This window comes from Nomascus leucogenys, chromosome 13 (assembly GCF_006542625.1).
Source record: "Nomascus leucogenys isolate Asia chromosome 13, Asia_NLE_v1, whole genome shotgun sequence".
NCBI classification, from domain to species: domain Eukaryota; kingdom Metazoa; phylum Chordata; class Mammalia; order Primates; family Hylobatidae; genus Nomascus; species Nomascus leucogenys.
In genome coordinates, this window is record NC_044393.1 from 39,873,993 (window position 1) to 39,892,722 (window position 18,730).

Genomic DNA, 18,730 nt, shown 5'->3' on the forward strand with positions numbered 1-18,730 from the left:
TACTACTCCTAAGTGATGAAGGCACAGCAGTGGCAGCTGGCCACATACAAATCAATGTCCACCTGTGCAAACACTGCAGTACCAGGGGCCTGAAGGCACTATAGCACGTGTCATTAAATCCAGCCCTTGTTCCAATAAAAACTTCTTGAAAGAAAAACAAAACAAAACAATGTTTTGAATAAAGATTTAGAGGCCAGGAGTGGTGGCTCACACCTGTGATCCCAGCACTTTGGGAAGCTGAGGTGGGAGGATCACTTGAGTCCAGGAGTTTGAGACCAGCCTGGGCAACATAGTGAGACCCTGTCTCTATAAAAAATACAATTAGCCGTGCATAGTGACGCATGCCTGTGGTCCCAGCTACTCGGGAGGCTGGGGTTGGGGGATTGCTTGAGCCCAAGAGGTTGAGGCTGCAGTGAGCCAAGATTGTGCCAGTGCACTCCAGCCTGGGCGAGAGTTAGATGCAACCTTATTAAAACTTCAGGATTGGCTGGGCGCGGTGGCTCACGCCTGTAATCCCAACACTTCAGGAGGCCGAGGCAGGCGGATCACGAGGTCAGGAGACTGAGACCATCCTGGCTAACACGGTGAAACCCCGTCTCTACTAAAAATACAAAAAATTAGCTGAGCGTGGTGACGGGCACCTGTAGTCCCAGCTACTCGGGAGGCTGAGGCAGGAGAATGGCGTGAACCCGGGAGGTAGAGGTTGCAATAAGCCGAGATCGTGCCACTGCACTCCAGCCTGGGCGACAGAGCGAGACTCCATCTCAAAAAAAAAAAATTCAGGATTAAAAAAATAAAAAAAACACCCACATGGAACACTAGTAACTAAAATAAAATGCCCAATCCATGGAACACACAGATGCCTGTCAGGCCCTCTGCTGAGGGAGAGGGATGAGGAAGCCTCACGGACTCTTGTTCTGGGGACTCGCCTGCAGGAGGGAAGCACATTAAGCCATGGCGGGCTTAGTGCTGCCTGGGTCTGTGGGTACCGGGCCCTGTCGGCAGAAGGCAAAGGCTCTACTCATATCTGGCCATGGAGAAGGATGGAGGGAGGAGGCGAGGGGCAGGCAAGGCGACTGGGAAAGCCCAAGGACCCGGAACACCCCAAAAGGAAGCAGGTCTCGGGGCCAGGGAGGGAGCAGCCCACAGTCTCCAGCTTGGAGGTGAGATGTGCAATGAATGGCCACCCCTGGGGCTGTCAGGAGATGGGGACAAAAGAGGCTGGAGCTTCCCTTAGCGTCGGAAGCCCAGTTTTGCATTTGATGAAAAGGGACCTCACAAGAAGACAGTGGTGACCCATCACATGACACAAAGGCCGGGGCGTGGAGAGGGCTGAAGACCCTCAAAGCCCTGTTATTTCAAGGCAATCTGCTGACTGTATCAGCTGCAAGCAGGGCCACGTTCAGAAATCATCTTTCCATCCTCTGGGCTGTCTGCTAATCACTGGCTCTTGTGCCCTGGAAAGTGGTCAGCATATCGGGAGCCCCTCCCAGCACCAGCTTACTCCATGCTGGCAAGATTGGTCTTCATGATAATGATGACATGCCCCTTGTGTGAAAGAAAACATATATTTTCCCCCTTTCCCCCCAGTAGTGGCAAGATTTCAATCTGAAGAACACACTGGCCCATCCACTCAAAGCCAATTTACCCTGAGGCCAATTTACCTGACCCTGGCCTCACCACATGGCCACCAACCAATCACAACGGGTCCGAGAGAGCTCCTCCTGGATGGGGCAACTTACCTGCCAGCCTCCCCAGGCCTCCATTCCCAAGGCCAGCATCTTCTTCTATCTCCTCGAGTTCCTCCAAGTCTAACCCCAACTGCAAACAAAAACACAGGCAGCATTTTAATGTTACTCAATATTTTCCCTTGAATGACAGGCTGAAAGATATGTAAGTCTTATGAGCTTATGCTAAAAGTTAGAGTCTGGGTTCTGTTAGACTTGAAAATCCAATGTTAAAATTTGATGTTAAATCAATGCATGGAAATGAAAGTTTCCAAATATTTCAAAAACATTTATTGCCAGGTAGTTAACCTATTAACAGTGAACAAATTATAACATGTATCCTAAAAATGAAACCAATGGTTCTGTCATTCTCTAATTTCACATGGGCTAAAGATATTTACGTGACATATTTTTAAACTAAAACCTAAAAGCACTTTTCCTGTGGTGATTCCAATTGTATTCAAACAATGTTGTGAAATAGATATGTCATGCTAAAAATTAGAGAAAAAGCAATAAAATCACGATTGACACTTAAAGCCATTCCAGAAGCCGAACTCAGAACTCTCATTATGGCATATGGATAAATATTCCATTAATCTGGCTTTAGTGCATAAACTTGACAAATTGCTCACATTATCTGGATTGGTAGACTTTAAACTTTTTGGTCTCAGAAGGATCCAAAGAGCTTTTGTTTATTTGAATTACATATATTGATATTTATCAAATTACAAATTAAAATGCAGACCTTTTTAAAGTATACATATGAATTCATTTAAAATAATAAACCCAATACATGTTAACATAAACAACAAAGTTTAATAAAAAAAAAAAAGCACATTTTTGAAACCAGAAAAATATCCATTGAGAAGAGTGTTAGTGTTTTAAATAACAACAGCAAAGTTACAAATGATTTAGTATACACTAAGTCAACTGAATGATATTGACACATACAGTAATTTGATTCAGGGTAAAATTTCAAAATACTGTGACTTGAACTTAATTCCTAAAGCAATTTCAAAGGGTACATTCCACCAACAATATTTTGGATATGGGGGGCGGCTAGGATTTACTCAATAATGCATTACTGGCTCAAAGTTAAGAAATAAGTTTAACTACAACATAACCGACCAGAAAACCTCTAAGTTTATGGTCTAAACTTAACCGACCATAAAACCTCTTGTTCATAAAAAATCTATTAAATTCAAAAATCCATTAAATTTTTTTAAAATCTCTACATATTTTTCTAAAGACAGGCTATGAGTCAACATAGGGAAAGATGTTTAGTTCCTTCCTGTTTTTAAATTGAGTGCCTACAGCACACTCATCCTACCTACGAGGGCAAATGTCACCTTGATTTTGTGAGCATTCGAGAAAGACATGAAAAGGCTGGGTGCAGTGGCTCAAGCCTGTCATCCCAACACTTTAGGAGGCCAAGGTGGGAGGATCATTTGAGCTTAGAAGTTCAAGACCAGCCTGGGCAACATAATGAGATGTCTCTACTAAAAATAAAAAATAAATTAGCTGGGTGTGGTGGTGCACACCTACAGTCCCAGCTACTCGGGAGGCTGAGGCGGAAGGATGGCTTGAGCCCAGGAGGTTGAGGCTACAGTGTGCCGTGATCATATCATTGCACTCCAGCCTGGGTGACAGAGCAAGACCCTGTCTCAACAACAACAACGACGACACAAAAAGTAGCTGACAGAAAGTCCAAAACTCTGCTGCAGTGGGCTTCTGAACTGAAGACAGAAAAAGAGCACTGCAGTATACCCAATAACCTTTATCTCTTTATTGAGATGTAATTCATTAACCATAAAATTCGCCTTTTAAAAGTGTATGTTCACAAAGTCATGCAACCATCACCACTAATTCCAAACCATCATACCAAAAAGCAGCCCCGTGCCAATCAGCAGTCATAACCTATTTCCCCCACTTCTATCAATCACTGATCTACTCTCCATCTCTATGGATCTACCTATTTTGGATATTTCATGGCTTCTTCCAATGAGCATGTTTTTTTTTTTTTTTTTTTGAGATGGAGTCTCGCTCTTTCACCCAGGCTGGAGTGCAGTGGCGCAATCTCGGCTCACTGCAGGCTCCGCCCCCCGGGGTTCACGCCATTCTCCTGCCTCAGCCTCCCACGTAGCTGGGACTACAGGCGCCCGCCACCTCGCCCGGCTAATTTTTTGTATTTTTAGTAGAGACAGGGTTTCACTGTGTTAGCCAGGATGGTCTCGATCTCCTGACCTCGTGATCCGCCCGCCTCAGCCTCCCAAAGTGCTGGGATTACAGGCGTGAGCCACCGCGCCCGGCAATGAGCATGTTTTCAAGCTTCATCCATGTTGTGCCATGTGTCAGCCCTTCCCGTCTTTGTATTGCTGTGTATTATTCCATTGTATGGCTAGCCCACATTTTGTTTACCTACCTATCAATTGATAAACATTTGGATGTTTCCACTTTTGGCTGTTATGAATAATGCTGCTGTGAAATTCATATACAGTTTTTCATGTAGACATGTTTTCATTTCTCTGAGGCCTGTACCGTGGAATGGAATTGCTAGGCTACATGAGAATTCTATGCTTAACTTTTTTAGTAACTGCCAGACTATTTTCCAAAGTGACTGCAAGATTTGACAATCACACCAACTGCTCTATATCCTCACCAACACTTGTTCTCTGTGTTTATGATTATAGCCATTCTTGTGGGAATACAGCAGCATCTAATTGTGGTTTTGATTTGCATTTCCCTCATAGCTAATCACATTTAGCATCTTTTTGTGCTATGTGGATATCATCTTTGGAGAAACATCCAAGTCTTTTTGTCCATTTTTCAATTGGTTTGTCTTTTTCTGGTTGTCAGAGTTCTTTACATATATTCTGGATACCAGACTCTTATCAGATTTAGCATGTACAAATATTTTCTCTCATTTTGTAGGTTTTCTTTATTTAATGCACAAAAGTTTTTAATTTTGATGAAGTTCAATGTATCTATTTTTTCTTTTGTTGCTTGAGTTTTTGGTGTCATTTCTAAGAAATAATTCTAATCCAAGGTCATGAAGATTGATCCCTATATATCTTTCTAAAGTTGTATTCTTTTAGCTCTTCGATTTAGGTCTTTGAGCCATTTTGAGCTAATTTTTGTACATAGTGTGAGGTAGGGGTTTGATTTCATTTATTTGCATGTAGTTATCCAAATATCCCAATACCATTTGTTGAAAAGACATCTTTCTCCATTGAATTGTTTTGGTACCTTCCTTTCAAAAAAATCAATTGACCTATATGACACCAAACTTACAGGCAACAAAGAAAAAATAGACAAACTAGACTTCATAAAAATTAAAAACTTTTGTGAATCAAAAGATACTATTGGCCAGGCGTGGTGGCACACGCCTGAAATCCCAGCACTTTGGGAGGCCAAGGCGGGCAGATCACTTGAGGTCAGGAGTTTGAGAACAGCCTGACCAACATGGTGAAACCTGGTCTTTATATATAGAGTAATATAATACATACTATCAACACAGTAAAAAGACAAGCCATAGAATGGGAGAAAATATCCACAAATCACATATCTGATAAGCTATTAACATCTAGGACAAATAGAGAATTCTTAAAATTCAACAACAAAAATCGGCCGGGCACAGTGGCTCACGCCTGTAATCCCAGAACTTTGGGAGGCTTAGGCGGGTGGATCACGAGGTCAGGAGATTGAGACCATCCTGGCTAACATGGTGAAACCGCATCTCTACTAAAAACACAAAAAAATTAGCCGGGCGTGGTGGCGGGCGCCTGTAGTCCCAGCTACTCGGGAGGCTGAGGTAAGAGAATGGCGTGAACCCGGGAGGTGGAGCTTGCAGTGAGTCGAGACCACGTCACTGCCGTCCAGCCTGGGCGACAGAGCAAGACTCCATCTCAAAAAAAAAAAAAAAAATTAACAACAAAAAAACAAACAACTTAATTTAAAATGAGTAAACGACTTGAACAGGCTTTTCTTCAAACAAGATATACAAATGGCCCACAAGCACGTGAAAAGATGCTCAGCATCATTAGTTATCAGGAACATGCAAATAAAAACTGTAAGATACCATTTTATACCCATTTAGAATGACTACTGTCAAAAAACGGAAAAGAAGCATTGGTGAGGATGTAGAGAAACTGGAACTCTTGTGTACTTTTGGTAGGAATGTAAAATGGTGCTGCTGCTGCGGAAAACATTTTGGTGGTTCTAAAAAAAATTAAGAATGGAACTGCCATATGATCCAGCAATTCCATTTCTAGGTATATACTCAAAAGCACTGAAAACAGGATCTTAAAGAGATATTTGTACACCTATGTTCACAGCAGCATTATTCACAATAGCCAAAGGCAGAAGCTCCCCAATGTCTACTGACAGACGAATTGATACACAAAATATGGTATATACACATAATAAAAATTTATTCAGCCTTTACAAGAACTGAAGTACTGGCACATGCTACAACATGGATGAACCTTCACGACATTTTGCAAAGTGAGATAAGTCAGCCACAAAAGGACAAATAACGTATGATTCCACTTACATGAGTATCTAGAGTAGCCAAATTCATAGAGACAAAAAGCAACAGTGGTTTTCAGGGGCTAGGCAGAGGAACGGAGGAGTTATTTTTCAATGGGTATAGAGTTTCAGTTAGGAAAGATGAAAAGGTTCTAGAGATGGATGGCGGTGATGGATAAAGAACAAGGTAAAGGTACTTAATGCAATTGAACTGTACAGTTAAAAATGGTTACCATGGTAAATTTTATGTTATATATATTTCACTATAATTTTTTTAATTGGCAGAAAAACAACACACCATACGTATGAGACCTTATTTCTGGACTTTGTGTTTTTTTTTGGAGATAGGGTCTCGCTCTATCACCCAGGCTGGAGCGCAGTGGCATGATCTCGGCTCACTGCACCCTCGACCTCCTGGGCTAAAGCAATCCTCCTCCTCAGCCTCCAGAGTAGCTGGGACCACAGGAGAGCACCATCACACCTGACTAATTTTTTTTTTCTAGTAGAGACAGGGTTTCACCATGCTGCCCAGGCTGGTCTCAAACTCCTGGGCTCATGCAATCCACCCGCTTCAGCCTCCCAAAGTGCTGGGATTACAGGTGTGAGCCACCATGCCCAGCCTATTTCTGGGACTCTTAATTCTAATTCCATTGGTCTATCCTTATGCTTCTAACACACAGTCTTGATGACTGCTGCTTTGCAGTAAATTTTGAAATTGTCAAGTGTGAGTCTTCCGATTCTTTTCTTTTTCAAGGTTATTTTGACTATTCCTGGTCCCTTGCTTTTAATTTTTTCCTTCTTTCTGTTTTGTTTGAGATGGAGTTTCACTCTTGTTGCCCAGGCTGGAGTGCAATGGCGTGATCTCGGCTCACCGCAACCTCCACCTCAAGCGATTCTCCTGCCTCAGCCTCCCGAGTAGCTGGGATTACAGGCATGTGCCACTATGCCCGGCTAATTTGGTATTTTTAGTAGAGATGGGGTTTCTCCATGTTCAGGTGATCCACCCGCCTTGGCCTCCCAAAGTGCTGGGATTACAGGCTTGAGCCACCACGCCCGACCTTTTTTTTTTTTTTATTTTAAGGCAGGGTCTGTCTTGCTCTATCACCTAGGCTGGAGTGCAGCGGTGCAATCTTGGCTCACTGCAACCTCTGCCTCCAGGGCTCAAGTGATTCACCTGCCTCAACCTCCCAAAGTGCAGGGATTACAGGTGCCCGCCACCACACCCGGCCTTCCCTTGCATTTCTATCACAGTTTTAGAACCAGTTTGTCAATCTCTGCAAATGAGTAGATCAATTTGGGGAGTGCTGCTATCTTAACAACACTGAGTCTTCCAAGGTGTTAACATGAGATCCCTTTCCATATTGAGCTTTTCCTCAATGTCTTTGTTTTCAGGGTATAGGTTTTGCATTTTTTTGGATAAATTTACACCTAAGTAATTTATTCTTTCTGATGCTATTGTAAATGGTATAAAACTATTTTCTTAATTTCATTTTGGATTTATTCCATCTGGACTGAATTAATGAAATGTTCCATTTGGATTGCAGATGTATAGAAATACAGTTGATTTTTGCAGATTGAGCCTATATCCTGCAACCTTGCTGGTCTCATTTATTAGTTCTAATGGTCTTTGGTCGATTTCTTAGAGTTTTCTAGATCATGTAATCTGCAAATAGAGTTAGTTTTACTTCTGCCTTTCCAATCTGGATGCTTCTTATTTCATTTTCTTGCCAAATACCCTGGTCAAGACTCTGAGTACAATGTTGAGTAAGAGCTGTGAGAGCAGGCCAGGTGTGGTGGCACCAGGCCTGTAATCCTAGCAGTTTGGGAGGCCAAGGCGGGCAGATTACTTAAGGTCAGGAGTTTGAGACCAGCCTGGCCAACACGGTGAAACCCCATCTCTACTAAAAATGCAGAAACTAGCCAGAAATCACTTGAAACCGGGAGGTGGAGGTTGCAGTGAGCTGAGATCAAGCCACTGCACTCCAGCCTGGGCAACATAGAAAGACTCTGTCTCCAAAAAATAAAAAGAAGTTGTGAGAGCAGACATCCTTGGGACACAGTGGTAGGTTAAACACAAGATGGGCACCCAGTCTGTCAAATGTAAATCCTGTGAAAACTCTACAGGACAACCCAGTTCCAACAAATTAAATGCAAGGCAGGAAATAAAAAAGAGGAGACACTTACAGATTAAGAAAGATGTGGCCAGGCGCAGTGGCTCACGCCTGTAATCCCAGCACTTTGGGAGGCCAAGGCGGGTGGATCACTTGAGATCAGGAGTTTGAGACCAGCCTGGCCAACATGGTAAAACCCCATCTCTACTAAAAATACAAAAATTAGCCTGGCGAGGTGGCATGCACCTGTAATCCCAGTTACTAGGGAGGGTGAGGCATAAGAATTGCTTGAACCCGGGAGACAGAGGTTGCAGTGAGCTGAGATAGTGTCACTGCACTCCAGCCTCAGTGATAGAGTGAGACTCCGTCTCCAAAAAAAAAAAAGAAAGAAAGGTTTAAAAAACATACCAACTAAATGCAATTTAGTTTCTGAACACGCTGTTAAAAAGTTATAAAGTAATCAGAAAACCTTATACGCTGCCTGAAAAGTTGACATTAAAAAATTATTGTCGGCCAGGCGCGGTGGCTCACACTTGTAATCCCAGCACTTTGGGAGGCCGAGGCAGGCGGATCACGAGGTCAGGAGATCGAGACCACGGTGAAACCCCGTCTCTACTAAAAATACAAAAAATTAGCCGGGCGTGGTGGCGGGCGCCTGTAGTCCCAGCTACTCGGAGAGGCTGAGGCAAGAGAATGGCGTGAACCTGGGAGGCGGAGCTTGCAGTGAGACGAGATTGCGCCACTGCACTCCAACCTGGGCGACAGAGCGAGACTCCGTCTCAAAAAAGAAAAAAAAAATTATTGTCTTAGGAGGCTGAGGTGGGTGGATCATGAGGTCAGGAGTTCAAGACCAGCCTGACCAACGTGGTAAAACCCCGTCTCTATTAAAAAATCCAGAAACTAGCTGGGAGTGGTGGCGCACGCCTATAATTCCAGCTACTCAGGAGGCTGAGGCAGGAGAATCATTTGAACCCGGGAGGCAGAGGTTGCAGTGAGCCAAGACCGCGCCATTGTACTCCAGCCTGGGTGACAGAGCAAGACTCCATCTCAAAAAAAAAAAAAAAAAGAATTAATGTCAGTATTTTAGGAATAATGATATAACTATTTTTAGGAGTCCTTATCTTCTTGAGATACCTACTGAAATATATATATATTTTTTTGAGATAGAGTGTTGCTCTGTTGCCCAGGTTGGAGTGCAGTGGCGTGATCTCAGCTCACTCCACCTCCCGGGTTTGAGCAATTCTCCTGCCTCAGCCTCTCAAGTACCTGGGTATGCAGGCGTGTGCCACCACGCCCAGCTAATTTTTTTTTTTTTTTGTATTTTGGTAGAGACAGGGTTTCACCATTGTTGCCCAGGCTGGTCTGAAACTCCCGAGCTCAGGCTCACCTCGGCCTCCCAAAGTGCTAGGATTACAGGCGTGAGCCACCGCGCCTGGCCACCTACTGAAATATCTACAAATGAATATTACGCTGCTTCAGGTTGGCTTAAATAACCTGGATGTGGTGGGGTATGACAAACACACCACTGGCCATGAGGTGGAGAAGCCAAAAGGCGGGTGTGTGGCACAGGTTCACTGTAACAGTCACTCAATCTTCGTGTATGTGTAAACTTTTTCATAATGAAGATCATTTTTAATGCATCCTTAATAGCTCAATCAAGAGCGGGCTGCTACTTTTGAAGCACTAGTTTTAAGTATAAACCGCTCCTCTGGACGACTCAGGCCTGACAATGCGTTTGCACATGTTTTCTTTTTCATGTTCCATTAGAAATGGGAGCATCACTATTTTCTTCCCACCTGAAGCATCTGGCAGCCTCTCTCACACCTAGAGACGCCCAGCACGGGGACCTGGAGCCACTGAAAGCCCAGTCATCATGAAAATATTTCAAATACAAGATTAAATAAAAGTTAAACTGCAAGTAAAATATCACTTTTAAGAAAAAAGTATACAAAGTTTATTTTTTTATTTTTATTTTCTATTTTATTTATTATTATTATGCTTTAAGTTCTAGGGTACATGTGCACAAGGTGCAGGTTTGTTACATATGTAGACATGTGCCACGTTGGTGTGCTGCACCCATTAACTCATCATTTACATTAAGTATTTCTCCTAATGCTGTCCCTCCCCGCTCCCTCCACCCCACAACAGGCCCCGGTGTATGATGTTCCCCTTCCTGTGTCCAAGTGCTCTCATTGTTCAATTCCCACCTATGAGTGAGAACATGCAGTCTTTGGTTTTCTATCTTTGCAACAGTTTCCTGAGAATGATGGTTTCTAGCTTCATCCATATCCCTACAAAGGACATGAACTCATCCTTTTTTATGGCTGCATAGTATTCCATGGTGTATATGTGCCACATTTTCTTAATCCATTGATGGACATTTGGGTTGGTTCCAAGTCTTTGCTATTGTGAATAGTGCCACAATAAACATACATGTGCATGTGCCTTTACAGTAGCATGATTTATAATCCTTTGGGTATATACCCAGTAATGGGATGGCTGGGTCAAATGGTATTTCTAGTTCTGGATCGTTGGGGAATTACCACACTGTCTCCCCCAATAATTGAACTAGTTTACAGTCCAACCAAAAGTGCAAAAGTGTTCCTATTTCTCCACATCCTCTCCAGCACCTGTTGTTTCCTGACTTTTTAACGATTGCCATTCTAACTGGTGTGAGATGGTATCTCATAGTGGTTTTGATTTGCATTTCTCTGATGGCCAGTGATGATGAGTATTTTTTCATGTCTCTGTTGGCTGCATGAATGTCTTCTTTTGAGAAGTGTCTGTTCATATCCTTCGCCCACTTTTTGATGGGTTTGTTTGATTTTTTCTTATAAATCTGTATAAGTTCTTTGTAGATTCTGAATATTAGCCCTTTGTCAGATAGGCAGATTGCAAAAATTTTCTCCCATTCTGTAGGCTGCCTGTTCACTCTGATGGTAGTTTCTTTTGCTGTGCAGAAGCTCTTTAGTTTAATTAGATCCTATTTGTCTGTTTTGGCTTTTGTTGCCATTGCTTTTGGTGTTTTAGACATGAAGTCCTTGCCCATGCCTAGGTCCTGAATGGTATTGCCTAGGTTTTCTTCTAGGGTTTTTATGGTTTTAAGTCTAACATTTAAGTCTTTAATCCATCTTGAATTTTTGTATAAGTTGTAAGGAAGGGATCCAGTCTCAGCTTTCTACATATGGCTAGCCAGTTTTCCCAGCACCATTTATTAAATAGGGAATCCTTTCCGCATTGCTTCTTTTTGTCAGGTTTGTCAAAGATCAGATAGTTGTAGATATGCGGCATTATTTATGAGGGCTCTGTTCTGTTCCATTGATCTATATCTCTGTTTTGGTACCAGTACCATGCTGTTTTGGTTAGTGTAGCCTTGTAGTATAGTTTGAAGTCAGGTAGCGTGATGCCTCCAGCTTTGTTCTTTTGGCTTAGGATTGACTTGGCGATGCGGGCTCTTTTTTGGTTCCATATGAACTTTAAAGTAGTTTTTTCCAATTCTGTGAAGAAAGTCATTGGTAGCTTGATGGGGATGGCATTGAATCTATAAATTACCTTGGGCAGTATGGCCATTTTCAAGATATTGATTCTTCCAACCCATGAGCATGGAATGTTCTTCCATTTGTTTATATCCTCTTTTATTTCACTGAGCAGTGGTTTGTAGTTCTCCTTGAAGAGGTCCTTCATGTCCCTTGTAAGTTGGATTCCTAGGTATTTTATTCTCTTTGAAGAAATTGTGAATGGGAGTTCACTCATGATTTGGCTCTCTGTTTGTCTGTTATTGGTGTATAAGAATGCGTGTGATTTTTGTACACTGATTTTGTATCCTGAGACTTTGCTGAAGTTGCTTATCAGCTTAAGGAGATTTTGGGCTGAGACGATGGGGTTTTCTAGATATACAATCATGTCATCTGCAAACAGGGACAATTTGACTTCCTCTTTTCCTAATTGAATACCCTTTATTTCCTTCTCCTGCCTAATTGCCCTGGCCAGAACTTCCAACACTATGTTGAATAGGAGTGGTGAGAGAGGGCATCCCTGTCTTGTGCCAGTTTTCAAAGGGAATGCTTCCAGTTTTTGCCCATTCAGTATGATATTGGCTGTGGGTTTGTCATAGATAGCTCTTATTATTTTGAGATACATCCCATCAATACCTAATTTATTGAGAGTTTTTAGGGTTGTTGAATTTTGTCAAAGGCCTTTTCTGCATCTATTGAGATAATCATGTGGTTTTTGTCTTTGGTTCTGTTTATATGTTGGATTACATTTATTGATTTGCGTATGTTGAACCAGCCTTGCATCCCAGGGATGAAGCCCACTTGATCATGGTGGATAAGCTTTTTGATGTGCTGCTGGATTCGGTTTGCCAGTATTTTATTGAGGATTTTTGCATCAATGTTCATCAAGGATATTGGTCTGAAATTCTCTTTTTTGGTTATGTCTCTGCCAGGTTTTGGTATCAGGACGATGCTGGCTTCATAAAATGTGTTAGGGAGGATTCCCTCTTTTTCTATTGATTGGAATAGTTTCAGAAGGAATGGTACCAGTTCCTCCTTCTACCTCTGGTAGAATTCAGCTGTGAATCCATCAGGTCCTGGACTCTTTTTGGTTGGTAAGCTATTGATTATTGCCACAATTTCAGAACCTGTTATTGGTCTATTCAGAGATTGAACTTCTTCCTGGTTTAGTCTTGGGAGGGTGTATTTGTCGAGGAATTTATCCATTTCTTCTAGATTTTCTAGTTTATTTGCATAGAGGTGTTTGTAGTATTCTCTGATGGTAGATTGTATTTCTGTGGGATCGGTGGTGATATCCCCTTTTTCGTTTTTTATTGCATCTATTTGATTCTTCTCTCTTTTCTTCTTTATTAGTCTTGCTAGCGGTCCATCAATTTTGTTGATCTTTTCAAAAAACCAGCTCCTGGATTCATTAATTTTTTGAAGGGTTTTTTTGTGTCTCTATTTCATGTCCCTTGTAAGTTGGATTCCTAGGTATTTTATTCTCTTTGAAGCAATTGTGAATGGGAGTTCACTCACAATTTGGCTCTCTGTTTATTGGTGTATAGGAATGCTTGTGATTGTTGCACATTGATTTTGTATCCTGAGCCTTTATAAGTTGCTTATCAGCTTAAGGAGACTTGGGGCTGAGACGATGGGGTTTTCTAAATATACAAATATGTCATCTGCAAACAGGGACAATTTGACTTCCTCTTTTCCTCACTGAATACCCTTTATTTCTTTCTCCTGCCTGACTTCCCTAGCTCGAACTTCCAACACTGTGTTGAATAGGGGTAGTGAGAGAGGGCATCCCTGTCTTCTGCCAGTTTTCAAAGGGGATGCTTGCAGTTTTTGCCCATTCACTATGATATTGGCTGTGGGTTTGTCATAAATAACTCTTATTATTTTGAGATATGTTCCATCAATACCTAGTTTATTGAGAGTTTTTGGCATGAAGTACTGTTGAATTTTGTTGAAGGCCTTTTCTGCATCTATTGAGATAATCATATGGTTTTTGTTTTTGATTCTGTTTATATGATGGATTACGTTTGTTGATTTGCATATGCTGAACCAGCCTTGCATCCCAGGGATGAACCCCACTTGATCATGGTGGATAAGCTTTTTGATGTGCTGCTGGATTCGGTTTGCCAGTATTTTATTGAGGATTTTTACATCGATGTTCATCAGGGATATTGGTCTAAAATTCTCTTTTTTTTGTTGTGTCCCTGCCAGGCTTTGGTATCAGGATGATGCTGGCCTCATAAAATGAGTTAGGGAGGATTCCCTCTTTTTCTATTGATTGCAATAGTTTCAGAAGGAATGGTACCAGCTCCTCCTTGTACCTCTGGTAGAATTCGGCTGTGAATCCCTCTGGTCCTGGACTTTTTTTGGTTGGTAGGCTATTAATTATTGCCTCAATTTCAAAGCCTGTTATTGGTCTATTCAGGGATTCAACTTCTTCCTGGTTTAGTCTTGGGAGGAAGACTGTCCAGGAATTTATCCATTTTTTCTAGATTTTCTAGTTTATTTGCATAGAAGTGTTTATAGTATTCTCTGATGGTAGTTTGTATTTCTGTGGGATCAGTGGTGACATCCCCTTTATCATTTTTTATTGTGTCTATTTGATTCTTTTCTCTTTTCCTCTTTATTAGTCTTGCTAGTGGTCTATCAATTTTGTTGATCTTTTCAAAAAACCAGCTCCTGGATTCATTGCTTTTTTGAAGGGTTTTTTGTGTCTCTATCTCCTTCGGTTCTGCTCTGATCTTAGTTATTTCTTGCCTTCTGCTAGCTTTTGAATGTGTTTGCTCTTGCTTCTCTAGTTCTTTTAATTGTGATGTTAGGGTGTCAATTTTAGATCTTTCCTGCTTTCTTTTATGGGCATTTAGTGCTATAAATTTCCCTCTACATACTGCTTTAAATATGTCCCAGAGATTCTGGTATGTTGTGTCTTTGTTTTCATTGGTTTCAAAGAACATCTTTATTTCTGCCTTCATTTCTGTATTTACCCAGTAGTCATTCAGGAGCAGGTTGTTCAGTTTCCATGTAGTTGTGCAGTTTTGAGTGAGTTTCTTAATCCTGACTTCTAGTTTGATTGCACTGTGGTCTGAGAGACAGTTTGTTATAATTTGTTATTTTACATTTGCTGAGGAGTGCTTTACTTCCAACTATGTTGTCAGTTTTGGAATAAGTGCTATGTGGTGCTGAGAAGAATGTACATTCTGTTGATTTGGGGTGTAGAGTTCTGTAGATGTCTATTAGATCCACTTGGTGCAGAGTTGAGTTCAATTCCCGGATATCCTTGTTAACTTTCTGTCTCGTTGATCTGCCTAATGTTGACAGTGGGGTGTTAAAGTCTCCCATTATTATTATGTGGGAGTCTAAGTCTCTTTGTAGGTCTCTAAGGACTTGCTTTATGAATCTGGGTGCTCCTGTATTGGGTGCATATATATTTAGAATAGTTAGCTCTTCTTGTTGCATTGATCCCTTTACCATTATGTAATGGCCTTCTTTGTCTCTTTTGATCTTTGTTGGTTTAAAGTCTGTTTTATCAGAGACTAGGATCGCAACCCCTGCTTTTTTTTGTTTTCCATTTACTTGGTAGATCTTCCTCCATCCCTTTATTTTGAGCCTATGTGTGTCTCTGCATGTGAGATGGGTCTCCTGAATACAGCACACCGAAGGGTCTTGACTCTATCCAATCTGCCAGTCTGTGTCTTTTAATTGGAGCATTTCGCCCATTTACATTTAAGGTTAATATTGTTATATGTGAATTTGATCCTGTCATTATGATATTAGCTAGTTATTTTGCTCGTTAGTTGATGCAGTTTGTTCCTAGCCTCGATGGTCTTTACAATTTGGCATGATTTGCAGTGGCTGGTACTGGTTCTTCCTTTCCATGTTTAGTGCTTCCTTCAGGAGCTCTTTTAGGGTAGGCCTGGTGGTGACAAAATCTCTCAGCATTTGCTGGTCTGTGAAGGATTTTATTTCTCCTTCACTTATATAGCTTAGTTTGGCTGGATATGAAATTCTGCGTTGAAAATTCTTTAAGAATGTTGAATATTGGCCCCCACTCTCTTCTGGCTTGTAGAGTTTCTGCGAAGAGATCCACTGTTAGTCTGATGGGCTTCCCTTTGTGGGTAACCGGACCTTTCTCTCTGGCTGCCCTTAACATTTTTTCCTTCATTTCAACTTTGGTGAATCTGACAATTATGTGTCTTGGATTCGCTCTTCTCGAGGAGTATCTTTGTGGCATTTTCTATATTTCCTGTATTTGAGTGTTGGCTTGCCTTGCTAGGTTGGGGAAGTTCTCCTGGGTAATATCCTGAAGAGTGTTTTCCAACTTGGTGCCATTCTCCCCGTCACTTTCAGGTACACCAATCAGCCGCAGATTTGGTCTTTTCACATAGTCCCATATTTCTTGGAGGCTTTGTTCATTTCCTTTTACTCTTTTTTCTCTAAACTTCTCTTCTCGCTTCATTTCATTCATTTGATCTTCAATCACTGATACCCTTTCTTCCAGTTGATCGAATTGGCTACTGAAGCTTGTGCATGCATCATGTAGTTCTCATGCCACGGTTTTCAGCTCCATCAGGTAATTTAAGGACTTCTCTACACTGCTTATTCTAGTTAGCCATTCGTCTAATCTTTTTTCAAGGTTTTTAGCTTCTTTGTGATGGGTTCGATCATCCTCCTTTGGCTCAGAGAAGTTTGATCGTCTGAAGCCTTCTTCTCTCAACTCATCAAAGTCATCCTCCATCCAGCTTTGTTCCATTGCTGGCGAGGAGCTGCGTTCCTTTGGAGGAGAAGAGGCGCTCTGATTTTTAGAATTTTCAGCTTTTCTGCTCTGGTTTCTCCCCATCTTTGTGGTTTTATCTACCTTTGGTCTTTGATGATGGTGATGCACAGCTGGGGTTTTGGTGTGGATGCCCTTTCTGTTTGTTAGTTTTCCTTCTAACAGTCAGGACCTTCAGCTGCAGGTCTGTTGGCGCTTGCTGGAGGTCCACTCCAGACCGTTTGCCTGGGTATCACCAGCGGAGGCTGCAGAACAGCGAATATTGCAGAACAGCCAATGTTGCTGCCTGATCATTCCTCTGGAAGCTTCGTCTCAGAGGGGCACCCAGCTGTGTGAGATGTCAGTCGGCCCCTACTGGGAGGTGCCTCCCAGTTAGGTAGGCTACTCGGGGGTCAGGGACCCACTTGAGGCAGTCTGTCCGTTCTCAGATCTCGAACTCCATGCTGAGAGAACCACTACTCTCTTCAAAGCTGTCACACAGAGACATTTATGTCTGCAGAAGTTTCTGCTGCCTTTTGTTCAGCTATGCCCTGCCCCCAGAGGTGGAGTCTACAGAGGCAGGCAGGCCTCCTTGAGCTGTGGTGGTCTCCACCCAGTTCGAGCTTCCCAGCTGCTCTGTTTACCTACTCAAGCCTCAGCAATGGTGGACGCCCCTCCCCAAGCCTCGCTGCTGCCTTGCACTTCAATCTCAGACTGTTGTGCTAGCAATGAGTGAGGATCCGTGGGCATGGGACCCTCCGAGCCTGGCACAGGATATAATTTCCTGGTGTGCTGTTTGCTAAGACTGTTGGAAAAGCGCAGTATTAGGGTGAGAGTGACCCGATTTTCCAGGTGCCATCGGTCACAGCTTCCCTTGGCTAGGAAAGGGAATTCCCTGATTCCTTGAGCTTCCCGGGTGAGGCAATGCCTCGCCCTGCTTTAGCTCATGCTCTCACACTTGGTGGGCTACACCCACTGTCCGACAAGCCCCAGTGAGATGAACTCGGTACCTCAGTTGGAAATACAGAAATCACCCGTCTTCTGCGTCGCTCATGCTGAGAGCTGTAGACTGGAGCTGTTCCTATTCGGCCATCTTGGAACCTCCCATCAAGTATACAAAGTTTAAAAGGATACATGCTTGCCTGCAATTTCTAAATTTCTATAATTAACATTCATTTTTTTGTGAAGAAAAATTATAAACATATTGCATATTTATGATGCAAACTATTCCCTAAAATGTTTACTATATGTAAGAACTGCATAAAATTGTTTCAAAAAATAAAATGCATTCTATAATGGTAAAATCCAAAGACAAAACTAAGATATTGCATGTTCTGTACTTCTTACAGACATGCCCTAATGTTAACACTCAGTAAACAGTAAATGACAAGTCACCTGCCAGGGTAACCTTTAGTGCCATTAGCTAATTTCAAACATGCGGAGTGAAGTTTTTGTTGCATTTTGTTGTGCACAGACACAGCTATGACGTCCTGCAGGGGGAGGCGGAGCCCCAGGCAATGTTGAGCCGCCTCCCAGCCATGCAAGACATTTGCCCCCAACAAACATCCCTACTCCTCCCACACACATCCAAACCCAAGCAAAGCAAAGGCGGTGGCAGGGCGCTGAGGTGGAGGGGCCCTGCCATGAAGACACCCATCTATACGCAGGTAAAAGGTTATACTCTAGAGACTCAGCTGGGAAGGGAAGCGAAGACAGACCAGGAAGCCAATGGCTGCTCTGCTCTAAAACCACAAAGGAACTGTGAAAGGATTAAGTTCAAAGTGAACAAGTGCTAATGAAGAACTTCCAAGGAAAGGCAGTTTTGTTTTTAGGTGAGAAATAGCGTTTTTACAACTAGACAACTAGGGTAAGCTCCGGAGGTCATCTCAGGGATGGAGGGAGGGAAACCAGACATGGGTTAGCAGTTTGATGAAGTCAAAATGGAATAATACCAACCACTGGTGCAGTGCTCTAAATCCGCCCTGGAGGTGGGGTGGGGTGTGGGATGGCCTCTAGAACCTCCACGCCTTCGCATCCCAATTCAACCCCATGCTTGCAGTCCATTCAATTCTTACTTTCTACTCTCAAAAACAGAAAGCA

General features: G+C 42.4%; 1 protein-coding gene across 1 annotated transcript in view; it reads right to left on the minus strand.

The window, feature by feature from the left end:
• The window catches only part of PYGB (glycogen phosphorylase B), a 60,288-nt gene that overhangs the window by 27,231 nt on the left and 14,327 nt on the right, over positions 1–18,730 (minus strand). Inside the window, exon 3 of the mRNA XM_030826579.1 lies at positions 1,743–1,821. Coding sequence (XP_030682439.1) covers positions 1,743–1,821 — 79 coding nt within the window. The remainder of the gene's footprint in view (positions 1–1,742; positions 1,822–18,730) is intronic.